The sequence below is a fragment of the Arachis ipaensis genome, chromosome B06 (genome assembly GCF_000816755.2).
Source record: "Arachis ipaensis cultivar K30076 chromosome B06, Araip1.1, whole genome shotgun sequence".
NCBI classification, from domain to species: Eukaryota; Viridiplantae; Streptophyta; class Magnoliopsida; order Fabales; family Fabaceae; genus Arachis; species Arachis ipaensis.
Window position 1 is genome coordinate 132,534,081 of NC_029790.2, and position 13,930 is coordinate 132,548,010.

Here is a 13,930-nt window from a genome sequence, read left to right on the forward strand (position 1 = left end):
CTAAGTGTATTACTCCGTAACGAGTGTTTTCATTTATAAAGTGACTTTACTAAACCATAGAAATGAAAAAGAAACTGAGCTGTGGGGTTTAAAATAGATTACCACATACTTTGCTTACATTCCTTGCCATACGAAATGTGATAATAAGGCACTTGTCTTTTTTATTGTGCCTAGTTGGAACTGAGTCAAGCTAATTCATGAGCTAGTTTGAGTTCAACTTGTTAATAGTTTAATAAGTTATCAGAAATCTTTTCAAATCATACTTTCTCAATCATAAAAACATATTTCATAATTTTAAAGTGAGTACCAACAAATACTTTAATGTTTCAAAAGTATATATTCGAATAAAATCAATATTTTAAAATAATATAAGGCTTTACCAAACATATATATATATATATAGTCTCATGTAAATCTCTAAAGTATGAATTTCATAAAAATAATTATTCAACTATAATAAATCAATTATTCTAATCAAATCAAAGTTCTTCAATAACAGTTTTATAAATATAATTAAAAACTCATAATAGCATAAACCAAAAGCTTAACGATCATAAATGTAAAGCCTACTCACAGCATGGTCCTAACGGACCGAAGAGACCAAACCCAGAGTGTCGAATTCAAGATAAGGATGATTGAAGTGGAATAAAACGAATGAGCACAGAATTTGGACCGGAGTAGCGACAAAATAGAGCTGGCGATAGTCTCGGAAATCTAAAACAGGCAAAACTAAAATCGAATTAAAACAAGGACAAGACAGATTAAATGGTGGCATAATAGGACATGAAAGCTAGAGCAGAATCAAGGAAAAAGGCTGGACCAGGATAATGGTTCAGCTCCGGTGGCAACGACGACTTGGTTCAGGTACATCCAAACGACGACAGGAACAACGCAGCAGCAGACGTCCCTCCTTGGCGTTTCTTGGCGGCAGAAGCGCGGCGGCCATAGCAGCAGCAGCAGCGGAGTTCCAACGGCGGCAGAACCTCCCTGCGACCACTTCCCTCTCCACGCGCGTTCTGTTTCTCTCCCGGCGACAGATCTGGCGGCGCGAAACGGAGGCACGAACGGCCGCGATGGTGGCTGGGCTTGACGGCGACGACCCTTCCCGTGGCGGCTCTGGGTAGAATGGCGCGTCTTCCCTCTGTTTGCAAACCTCCATGGACGGCAACGATGAAGACCTCAACGGTGACGACGGCGACACGAGACGGTGACGCCTCCTTCTCCTTGCGCGGCTCTCTCTCTCCCTCGATTCTGGCCTTCCTCGCGATGACACCACGGCGGCGACGGTGGCAGTGACGCCCACCGGCGCCACCTCCCTTCCTTCCTCTTCTCTTCCCTCTCCGGTTCTCCCCCTCTTCTCTTTTCCCTTTCTGTTCTTTTGTTCTGCTGTTGGAAGGGGTAAGGGTGGCTAGGGTTTTGGTGAGTGTGTGAGGGAGTGTGCTATGTCAAAGTTAGGGTTAGAATTTGGTTTGGAAAAAAAAAAGAGAAGGGTAATATAGGGATTTTACATTCTACCCTCCTTAAAAATATTTTCGCCCTCGAAAATTGATATAATCTGCAAGACTTTATTTGGTTTTAGCACTTTACCAAACATGAGAAAGAAGTATAAAGAGATGCAAAAGTTACAAGATAGGTTTTTGTTAAAAAAAATGCGGTTGACATTCACCGACTCACATTTCCTTGACAGCTCAGATGTACATAGCACTCTTCACTTCGTTCGTCAATCTCCTCAAAATACCTTCTTACTTCATACTCTCCTTGGTTCTGTAGTATATATATACGGAAGCACCCGGTCTTACATCATGTCTTAGAATTACAAGTTTTCGAACTTCAGCATCCATAAGCTATGTCCTAATGAATTAACGTATCGTTTGCTATCTGGGAATCGCACGTGACACTGAAACAAGCACGGGTTTACTCAAAAGGATTCGAAACCTAGAAAGAGAAGAGCAAACATCACAGATGGTGTTCGCACGAACGTGGAAGGATATTTAAGATTGCAATTAAATAATGATGTACAGAAACAATGAAGTGTCCCAGAAAGAGAGTCAATTGAATCTTAACGAGAAAATCTGAATCAAAAAATTTTTGATAGAAACAATAAAAGAAAAGATAGTGTATTAGGTCAAAACAAGTTTAAGTTGGATCAAAGAAGTACAAAGTTCACTAAAAGAAGATAACCAAAGTCAATGGCAGTGTTTTTTTTTTTTTTTCAAAAAGATTTAAGTGGATGATTAGGGACGCGATAAGGCAAGAAAAGAATCAAATCAATAACTTTTTCAAAGAAGATCTGGAACAAGAATTCGAGGAGAATATTAGAAGATATGATGTATCATAGTAAAGCAAGTTCAGATTACATCAAGGAGTTACATAGTTCACGTAAAGGAATGCAACGTCAACACCTATGTTGTCGAGAATCTATGGGATAGCCAAAAGCACGACGATAAGACCGAGATATGCATAAGATGTAGGACGTGAAACAAAATAATCAAATTTCCAATTTCAACAAGGATTAAAACAAGGAACTCTTGATATGAAATATAGCGGAGTGAACGATAAATAAAATCACGCGGCACGATTTTAGCGCATACTTCAACACAAACCATCCCAAGAAGAACACCTAACGTTCCCAAACTTAACGATTACCATTACTTAAATAAAAGAAACGAAGAGTTTAGAAGAACTATTTCTCGCAAGTTATCATTTCTAGCTCTCCGTATGCACTATGCTAAACAATCATACCACAAGATGTGACGACGCTAGATAGAATATAGATTTTTTTTTCTTTCAACAAAACTAGAAAGCGAACAAAACAAAACAAAGTCCAGCAGAACAATATCATCATAGCATAAGAGGCTTTAGGGCATAAGTAATTGTTGAAATCACCGAAAAAGCTTCACCATATTCCTTATTCTATAACCATTCCTTATCAGCATCATCATCAAGACTCTAAAAAGGCCAAAAATAATGAAAGTATTGCAAATAATTGAGAGAGTAAATTAGGAAAAGGACATAGATGTTGCATCCAAAATTAGAAGCTAGCATATATAAAAAATGGTATCACTTAAAAATTTTTATTTCTAAACATTAACAATCAAAACAAAACGAAATATTCAAACACAATCAATCAAAGCATACAGATAAAGGAAAGATTCAAAACAACCAAATGCAACGTATGATAAAATCCAAAATAAATGAACCAATTAAAAAAAAGGAAACTCATGAAAAGAAAAAAAAATGATAAATTTACATCTTCAAGATTAAACTGTGATCAATCCATACCCATTATTTCCTAGGTTAACAAGCTATGATGGAACAACTCAAGATCAAACCCAAAAACTCAAAAAGAACTCAGTACAAAAATTTATTCATCAATTTATTTAGAGTATAGACATCCCCAATTTTCATACATTACAAACAAGAAATTTTTCAATCTCCATCGCCCACAATTTCAGTGCAAGGTGTCAAATATAGATGGGCTGGCAATTTAAAATATTTTCGACATAATTTTATAATCATAAAATAAAACTTATGTAACATATAGAAGTTTATGACTCAATATAGTATTTATTGTACAAGCAAATAATTCTCAAGTGAGCATTACCATACTAATCATATGAATTTAAAAGGAAAAATTCTTCCTTGATATCTTAAAAGCGAAACATCTAAAGGAAATAGCATCAACCAATCGAGAGCCATCACTATATCATAAAGCCAATGACGTATAAGTTGAGCAATTAGAATTTAGTTCTTTCACTCTTTATTCATGGAAGAATAATAACAAAAATAACTAAATAAATAATCGCATAAGTATGAAGGTCAAGTTTAAACCATAAACACTTTATGAATAAGATAAGATATGAAAACCTCCTAGCTCACTATTAACCTATTTTAGCAATTTTCAACCAAGATTCATCAAGTTACAACCGCATCAATCACTAATTCAGCAACACTTACATATTATTAAACTACTTTACAGCAGCAACCAATAACCTCATGCATCCCTCAAAAGCAATTAACTCAGATTACTTATTTGTTAATAATCACTAATCAAGCAACATATATCAGCAAAGAACTATCTAAATTAGTAACTAACTCTCACATGCAAGCTACAATTTAACACATATTCAAGATAATCATCATATGCTTTATAATCATTAGAATATAACAAGAAAAAAAAAAACTTGTATATAAACTTTGTTCAGCTTTGAGGATTTAGATATCTAGTCTTTTTCGCTGAAAATCAATAAAAATTATTTTCAATATTCAAGATCTATAATCCCAATTTCACAAGGCACTACAAATCAAGAAAATTAATCTCTCTAAACTTTTGAGAATAAAAACTAGTTAAGAGCAGGAAAACTCTAAAAAAACTAAGATTGAGAGAATTCTCAAGTTTTATATCTTAGCCAAGAGCAAAATTCATTATCTAATTACCAACAAAAAGCAAGCGTTCATAATCTAGATATCACCTGAACAATCAGAAAAATAGTTCCATAACAGAAAAATCATATTTGACAACATAGTACCATAATAGAACCAAATCAGCAAATTTAAAAAAAAACTCAACCAAACTTCTAAATTGAAAAATATTTCAATCCAGCCAATTAATCACCCAAATAATTCACTACACCTAAATAGAGAAAATCATTAATCTAACAAACAACAATAACACTTCATTCATATGTTTATCGCATAATTCTTCTCCTTGAGCAACTGAATAACAATTTTTTTTTTTAAATTATTGATTTGAAAGAAAGGATCACAAGCAACTCAAAATTTAGTCATAACTTCAAAGATTATCAACATAAAAATAAAAATTCAGATATCGCTTATCAAGTCCAAAACAAGGCATCTCGTTTAGTAACTCAATGAATTCATGCAATCCAAAATTTCAAATACAGCTCTATAAAGGAATTAGATAGTAATTCACAGCAAACACCAATCGGATCTTCTAAGTATTTCATGAAATATTGACATCAGGAATCATAGAGAACAACAAAAAACGAAAAAGATTAAAGGATGCATTCACAAAAAGGGAAAAGATTAGAACTAGCTACAAGGCAGGAATCGCGAACCGGAACCGAAACTGAAACTATTGCAAGAACACGTTCGAGAAAATCTAGCAAAGGATAGGGCAAGATTGGGTACAAAAGGACAAGAGTAGTAAGAAGAGGCAGAGGACAGATGATCACAATAATCAGAAGACAACAATGACATAGAGGACAAAGAGGACATTCCTATAGGCCTTTGATAGTGCCACAATTTGTACAAATAGGCGCGCTGTCAGATGCATCTAAGTTAACGTCATAACCGCCGTTAACTACGGTTTTCTAATACGAGCCTCCCAAACCAATTCAAAACATATAGTTTCAAATACAATGAATCTTCAATCTCTCAAATATATAAGGTATCGAATCAAATCAATCAGATAATATTTTTTTATCAGAAATCTTTTCAAATCATACTTTCTCAATCATAAAAACATATTTCATAATTTTAAAGTGAGTGCCAACAAATACTTTAATGTTTCAAAAGTATATATTCGAATAAAATAAATATTCTAAAATAATATAAAGCTTTATCAAACATATATATAGTCTCATGTAAAATTTCTAATATATGAATTTCATAAAAATAATTATTCAACTATAATAAATCAATTATTCTAATCAAATCAAATCAAAATCCTTCAATAACAGTTTTATAAATATAATTAAAAACTCATAATAGCATAAACCAAAAGCTTAACGATCATAAATGTAAAGCCTACTCACAGCATGGTCCTAACGGACCGAAGAGACAAAACCCAGAGTGTCGAATTCAAGATAAGGAGGATTGAAGTGGAATAAAATGAATGAGCACAGAATTTGGACCGGAGTAGCGACAAAATAGAGCTGGCGATAGTCTCGGAAATCTAAAACAGGCAAAACTAAAATCGAATTAAAACAAGGACAAGACAGATTAAATGGTGGCATAATAGGACATGAAAGCTAGAGTAAAATAACTAAGAATGGTTGGTCCTGCCTGTGACATATGGAGCATGTACTTCTAGGAATTCGACAAAGAATAGGTACTCATTGCAGACCATTACTCTTGAATAGAAAGTCTCACACAGTCAAATATTTGTTCCTGAAAAATATTTTTAGAAAAACGGGGTGAGTTTTGCAACTCAGTGACTAGACAATACATCTATAATCGGCATGAGACCATATAAATAGTATTATCAAAGTAATTTTAATTAGAAAATAATAATTGATAATAATAAGTTAATCAATAAGGGAGTTCTCATACAAAAATCAAATCAAAAGTCCACACCTGGGCGGCTCCACCTCTATGGGTAGCCCTTTCCTCTTGTGTGTCCTAACAGAATAACAGATCTAACGTGTGGCCTACACGTTAGGCTAGCAACACCCCTGCTAGCTGGAGTCTGAGTTAGATGCATCTAAGTTAACGTCATAACTGCCGTTAACTACGGTTTTCTAATACGAGCCTCCCAAACCAATTCAAAACATATAATTTCAAATACAATAAATCTTTGATCTTTCCAATATATAAGGTATCGAATCAAATCAAATCATATTATACTTTCTCATCAGAATTCTTTCCAATCATACTTTTTCGATCATAACACATTTCAAATATATTTCACAATCTTTAAACTAAGTGAATACCAACAAATACTTCAATGCTTCAAAAACAGATATTCAAGTAAATTCAAACAATTTAAAATAATGCAAAACTTCATAAAAAATATATATGGTCTCATGTATAGTTCCGAAAGTATAAACTTCATAAAAATAAATTATTCAATTTTAATAAATCAATTATTCTAATCAATTTAAAACCGTTCTAGACAAATATAGTGAGTATAATTCAATGATCATAATAGATATATGTCAAAATAGTTATAGATGCATAATCGAACAATTATAAATGTAAAGCCTACTCACAATGTGGTCTCAAGGGACCGAAGATATCAAACCCGGAGTGCCAAATTCAGATTGAAGTAGAATAAAACGAATGAGAGCAAAAATTTGGACCGGAGTAGCGACAAAAGATGGAGCTGGCGATAGTTTCGGAAATCTAAAACAGGCAAAACTAAAATCGAATTAAAACAAGGACAAGACAGATTAAATGGTGGCATAATAGGACATGAAAGCTAGAGCAGAATCAAGGAAAAAGGCTGGACCGGGATAGGCAACGACGACTTGGTTTAGGTACATCCAAACGGCGACAGGAACAACGCAGCGGACGTCCCTCCTTGGCGTTTCTTGGTGGCAGAGGCGCGGCGGCCTTAGCAGCAGCAGCAGCAGCGGAGTTCTAACGGCGGCAGAACCTCCCTGCGACCACTTCTCTCTCCACGCGCATTCTGTTTCTCTCCCGGCGACAGATCTGGCGGCGCGAAACGGAGGCACGAACGGCCGCGATGGTGGCTGGGCTTGACGGCGACGACCCTTCCCGTGGCGGCTCTGGGTAGAATGGCGCGTCTTCTCTCTGTTTGCAAACCTCCATGGACGGCAACGATGAAGACCTCAACGGTGACGACGACGACACGAGACGGTGACGCCTCCTTCTCCTTGCGGCTCTCTCTCTCTCCCTCGATTCTGGCCTTCCTCGCGATGACACGATCCTACCGATCCTACCATAGGACACTTGCTCCATATTACACAGATTAAACCTAAGCTCTGATACCACTTTGTCATGGCCCAAAACGAGCCATGACCGGCGCTCAGGAAAATAATCCCTAGCAAGCCTAACTGACTCAACGAATAAATTGAATAAAAAAAATAACAAATATTTGAAATAGAAAATTACAGTTTCTAAAATGAATAATTACATATTTTTAATAAAAGATAAAATAAATAAATATGGAGGGATCCTGCCTGTGACATATGGAGCATATACATCTAGGAACTCGACAAAAATAGATACTCATTGCAGATCGTGACTCTTGCTTAGAAAATCTCACATAGTCAAGTATTTGTTCCTGAAAAATATTTTTAGAAAAAAGGGGTGAGTTTTGCAACCTCTCCCCCTCTTCTCTTTTCCCTTTCTGTTCTTTTGTTCTGCTGTTGGAAGGGGTAAGGGTGGCTAGGGTTTTGGTGAGTGTGTGAGGGAGTGTGCTATGTCAAAGTTAGGGTTAGAATTTGGTTTGGAAAAAAAAAAGAGAAGGGTAATATAGGGATTTTACACTTTCGGTAAGCTGAACTTGAGTTTAAGAAATAAGCTCAATTGTTAATGAGTTGAGCCGTGAGCCAAGCTCAATTTTTATGAGCCGAACTTGAGCTTGGTTTAACTCGACTCAACTTAGCCCACTTCTAACCCTATTTGTGCCCATTCTTCATTCATCAAAATGATGGTATAATTATAAAAAATGCATGTTATGGTAGAGAGTGAAAATAGTGAAGAGATACAGAGTTTCTTTGATGAGTGGTTGGATGGCCATCCTATAAAATATCTTAGAATTTGCCATTATAAACATACAAACTTCATGTATAATGTAATGATGTAATAACCTTAAAATTGTCAAACTGATAGTAAGTAATTAGTAGAAGTATGAACAAAACTTCCTTCAAGTGCTTGCTTGTTGTATACATAACCAAACCTTTGAACCTCAATTGCCACTTAATGACAACTTGGTTTCCAATGTTATTACTACAATTTTTATGGTATAGTATAGAGTGTTTTGTAGTACTAATTCCACCTTAGACAGTAACAAAATTCACTTGCTGCCGCTCCCAAATTGTTGAGACCAAACTGTCCTTTACAAAATCAAATAATAAATAAACACATCATTTTCTTTCTTCTTTCTTTTGTTTGGTTTTTTTTTTTAATAATTTACTTTTTGCTATATGTTACATCTTATAAGTTTTCATACAATGTGTATAAAACATTCTACACTTGTATTCATGAATGACATACCATAGAATAATTAATACAGTCAAACTTACTTCGTGATTTAATAACATATCATTGAGTGTAAGGGTCAAAATTTTATTGTATATTTTAGACCCTCACATTCAACAATGTGTTACTGTAGTTTACTTTGAATATTTGACTATATCAACAATTATAATTGTCAAAATCAATAACAAGTGTAGAACCTTTATACATATATTCAGAATTTAATTTTCTTGAACCTGTTCTTCTTCTATGTTATCTATACCATGCTACCTTGTATCTATGTTACCATTTTGATTAGTGGCAACATACACAAATGGCCGCAAGAAAATATCATCAAAGTCTTGGAGTGGCTCCAATGTCTTGACAACATCACTCATAGTAGGCCTTGGATTTGGATGGTGACATAGGCATCTATAAGCCAAAGAAGCAACCTTCATGGCACCTTTCATGGGGAATTGACCTTCCAATTTTTTATCTATGATTTGCTTCAATTTCTTTGAGTCTCTTAACATAGGCCTTGCCCACCCCACCAAGCTTTTTCCTCTGTTTGTGAGGGACTTGTCCACTACCCTTTTTCCTGTTATTAGTTCCAATAGAACAACTCCATAGCTATACACATCACTCTTGGTTGTAAGGTGACCTGAAAATCATCATACTTTGATTTTAGCTTCAAATATTTTCAAATGGACGTGTCATGAAACCACTCATCCCAAAATCTTAAGCTGATAGGAGAACTGACAGGATGATTTGGTTCATCCTGAATTTAAGATGCATACTAAGGCTTGTTGACATACTAAATATACCCTTTTACATTTTAGACATTAACAATATACCTGTCATGATGTATTCAGGAGCAGCATAGCCATGTGTTCCCATGATTCTTGTTGTTACATGTGTGTCTTCCCCTTCAGGTCCATCCTTAGCCAGACCGAAATCCGACAGTTTCGCCGTAAAATCCTATATTTGGAGATGTAACATAACATAAGATGATCCTTAAGAAGGTGTGAAAATAGCAGATTATATAGAACTTACTGAGTCTAGTAAGATATTTGAAGCTTTGAAATCCCTATATATTACAGGTTTATCTGCTCCATGAAGGAAGGCCAATCCCTTTGCTGCTCCTAATGCAATTTTCATCCTTGTTGACCATGGCATGGCAGCAGAGTACCCTGCTTTTTTAATCACAGGCCTTAATACTTTCTTTATGGTAAGTTATTATCATGTTTTATCAATATCATTGCTACTTTTCATCAGAACCCAAAGAAAACAAATAGAATTTGGAAAATTGTGTGTGCTTGATATATAATTAGAGTTTAATTTTGAGTAGTTATTTTGTTGATGTTACATTATGTAATTATAAACACGTGTAAGGCTATTTTACACTAGAGTGCTTCAAAATTAAATTCATATAATTATTAATTAAGGAGTATAAATCCAATGAATAAAAATAATTTGTATCATCTATAATAATATTGAGAAAAATTAGAAGAAATAAAAAAAATACATACTTCTGAAGAGTTGATTCTCCAAGCTTCCTCTTGGCATGTATTCATACACCAAAAGCCTGTTCTCATCCTCATAACAATAACCAATTAACTTAACAAGATGTGGATGTCTTAACTGCCCCAGAAATATAATCTCTGCCTAGAAAAAATAAAATGTTCCAAGTTAGTAAAAATAACAGCTTCTTCTTAGTACTTAAGCCTAGTCCTACTTGATCATAAATTACCATAAAAACCATAATCATAAGTTTATTATGTGGGACTAATAAAGAAATGGGGTGATAAGGATATTATCAAATATTATTAAAAAATGGGGTAATCTGAAAAAATAAAAATTACCAGCCACTCCCTATGACCTTGCAAGCCTTCTAAGTCCAATCTTTTAACAGCAACAGTTTGAGGCTTCAAATCATGCCTAAGTTTATCATCAAAGAAGCCTTTGTAAACAGGACCAAAACCACCTTCACCAAGCATGTTACTCCATGAGAAATTGTTTGTTGCTTCTCTTAACTCCTCAAGTGTGAATGCATAAAGCTTTGATCCAGCTAGTGACACTGAAAGATCTTCAATTGCTTGTGATGAACTTGAATTGCTTACATCTGATAAACATAGCCTCTGGAATGAACCTTGTTTCAATTTTTTCTTCTCTGATTCTTCTTCTTCCTCCATTTCCAAATTGCATTCACTCTTGCAATTGCAACAACTTAGGATCAACATCATAGATTTCCATGTTGTCTTCTTAGTACTACTACTCATACTAAAACAAAAACCTTGCAATGTAATGTATCAAATAATTGTTAACAACTACTACCTCTTCTTTTGAATTAGGAACAGGACATAGATAGAAGTTGGGATATGATTGATGACCATTGAATATAAAAAATAAGTGAAGGCTGAGAAATTTATATAGTATATACACATTCACCTACTACCTTACAATAATTAACAAGATTATTATTGGAAATTAAAATTGTAGTAGCGAGATTCCTTGACTTCTTATTAGATAGAGGATGTGGATGGATGCTATGAGTTCATTACACTTTAGGCATGAATTATTAATAATCATTTTTTTTAATTAATTTTGATTTTTAAGTGACACATTTTCTATATATGTTACAATTAATTAAAGGGCAAGTAACTTGCCTACCCTGTTGACTTCAATGTTACACAAAATCTTTCATCCCCTAACTTCCATACATTTGTATGATCATATTTATCATATAATGGTATCTGTATATGTATATGTATATGTATATGTATACGTATATCTATGTCTTGCATCCCTTGCCGTCCACTTTTTAAAAAAATTAAATTAAATTAAATTATTTTACAAGTTTGATGCACATTATTCCTTGGGAAGAAAGCACAAACAATATGAAGAGATTTTGACAAAATTCAAGTAATAAGTGCTAAACCATTACCAATTATCAAATATATGTCGTTGCATACATCCAAGGTTTTAATTTAATCCTTGCTACAGTGCCATAAGAGTTTAATTTTGTTATATTCAGGAGGGTTAAAAGTTTTATATCATTATTTTGATTCAATTTTTACTTTTACATGATCATTTAGGCCACATATATAACTTATTTTTATTAATAATATTTCGTAATTGTTTAGGTGCCATTATTTTGATAAAAAAAAATTTAATGAAAAAATATCTTTTTTTATTTTTTAGCGTGTTTGGCAAATTTCTAGTAGTAAAAATAAAAGCACTAGAAAAATAAAAAAAAAAAAACATCTTTTTTGATAAGTTGTAATTTACATTTTTTTAAAAGATCTTTTTTCTTTAAAAAAAAGATATTTTTTATGTAATAAATAAACAAAAAAGTATTTTTATATTGTTATATCCAAACATAATTAATAGATAAAAAATCTTTTTGCATGAGATATCCAAACATAAAATTACGTTTACTTTTTCATAAAATCTTTTTTAAAAAATAACTCAAAAAAATATATTTTCTTAGAAGCTCACCCAAACAAGCTTTTCATGTGTTATTATCGAATCGAATTTGTAGTTTAAGAACATATTCGGTAATGAATTTGAATTCGATTTAGAGTTTAATTAGGGAATCAACTTTTTCAGTTAATATTAACTAATTTTTGAAGTTATAGTTTTATCTTAAATTCTAAATCTAAACTCTAAATTCTCTAAAAAATAAAAGTTAAACAAATTATAATAAAAAAATTGACTAATATTAATTCATTAAAATTTTATTCTCTATAATTTTTTTAATTTAATTTGTTTAGATCTAATCTACTAATACCCCTAATAACATATCAAATATCAACATATAATTAGCTGTTTATGTGAAATATTTTTCCACTCAAAATATTTATAATAAAAGGGAAATGTGTTTTTGTGGGATTCTCAAGGATTTTATTATGGTTATCTAATAATTCAATATTTTCATATGCTTGGTTGGTAAAGCCCTTCTGGATATTATTGTTGTTAAGATGTCAAAATCAAACAATAAACAAGAAGACAAAGAGACTTTTTTTTTTTAAATAAAATTCTTATGGAGCATCAAGGACAGCTTCTAGAACCTAAGCAAGATAGGCTCTTAACAGAACAATAAGATTTAATTTGTAATTTTATTTTTTGGACTTTTTCATTGAGTCCTAATAATTAAATTAAATATATCAAATTAAAATGCGTGTGCACTTTGGTTAGCCACATAAGATTGTAGAAATGGTCAATACAACCAAGGACTCCAAGAAAGGTTTGCATATATATTAAGCTACGAGAAAGAGAAAAGAAAAATTGAATGAAACAATACTATTAATAATTTAATAATTAGTATATATATTATAAAAGAAAGAAAGATTGATGGTGGTGCCAAGGAAGGTCAAACATAAATGGTGAAGTGGTGTACCAATCAATCTAACCCACAACCACTTCTAGCTTTCATGGGAAATAGACAAAAAATAATTAAACTCCACAAAATAAGCACCTGAAAAAAATTAAATATTTCTAAACCATAATTATTAGTACAGTTTTTTAAAAATTATTTGCAATAATATATTTTTTAGAAAATAAATATATATTTAATATATTCTAAAATTATGAAAAAGTATTGTTTTTGTCATGTATAACAAGTTATAGTGACAGTAATTTCTAAAGTGTTGCAATTGCTTTGCCTTCCCAAATTTCAAATTGATTAATGACTACTGAAATAATTATTCTTTTCAAAGTAATTATTATGTAACTATTTAGTATCACGTTATTAATAAAAGCGTTTTTTTTTTTCGCACAATAACTATTCTAAAGTCATCACATGCATGACATTAATAGTATAAAATATTTTATTTTGTAACAATAATAATAATGTATCGAAATATTAAATTACTTCTCTACCTTAAAATTAAAATTCCACAGTAGGCAGAATATGCCATCCTCTGATCTGGTATAACACAACTTTCATCTTGAAATTTTGTGGGTTAATATCATATTCGGCTACCAATAAAAATTTTTAGTAGTGAGCCTTACCAGCCGAACATCTAGTATTGACACCTTATCT

The 13,930-nt window shown here is 32.7% G+C and overlaps 1 protein-coding gene and 2 long non-coding RNA genes across 3 annotated transcripts in view; 1 reads left to right on the forward strand and 2 right to left on the reverse strand.

Annotated features, from left to right (window-relative positions):
• LOC110263620 lies at window positions 2,802–7,631 on the reverse strand. The gene is made up of 3 exons (XR_002349484.1): window positions 7,193–7,631; window positions 5,778–5,917; window positions 2,802–2,949 (listed from the first exon to the last, which is right to left on the reverse strand). It is a non-coding gene; the product is annotated as an uncharacterized LOC110263620 (long non-coding RNA).
• Window positions 8,502–11,387, reverse strand: LOC107605469 (serine/threonine-protein kinase RIPK). Its single transcript, XM_016307356.2, has 5 exons — window positions 10,749–11,387; window positions 10,416–10,551; window positions 9,940–10,076; window positions 9,741–9,864; window positions 8,502–9,547 (listed from the first exon to the last, which is right to left on the reverse strand). Exons 1-5 carry the CDS (start codon window positions 11,163–11,165, stop codon window positions 9,174–9,176), a joined length of 1,188 nt encoding a protein of 395 aa, XP_016162842.1. The 5' UTR covers window positions 11,166–11,387; the 3' UTR covers window positions 8,502–9,173.
• LOC110263621 overlaps window positions 9,769–13,930 on the forward strand; it is an 8,131-nt gene continuing 3,969 nt past the window's right edge. Inside the window, exons 1-2 of the long non-coding RNA XR_002349485.1 lie at window positions 9,769–9,908; window positions 9,987–10,114. This is a non-coding gene — a long non-coding RNA (uncharacterized LOC110263621). The remainder of the gene's footprint in view (window positions 9,909–9,986; window positions 10,115–13,930) is intronic.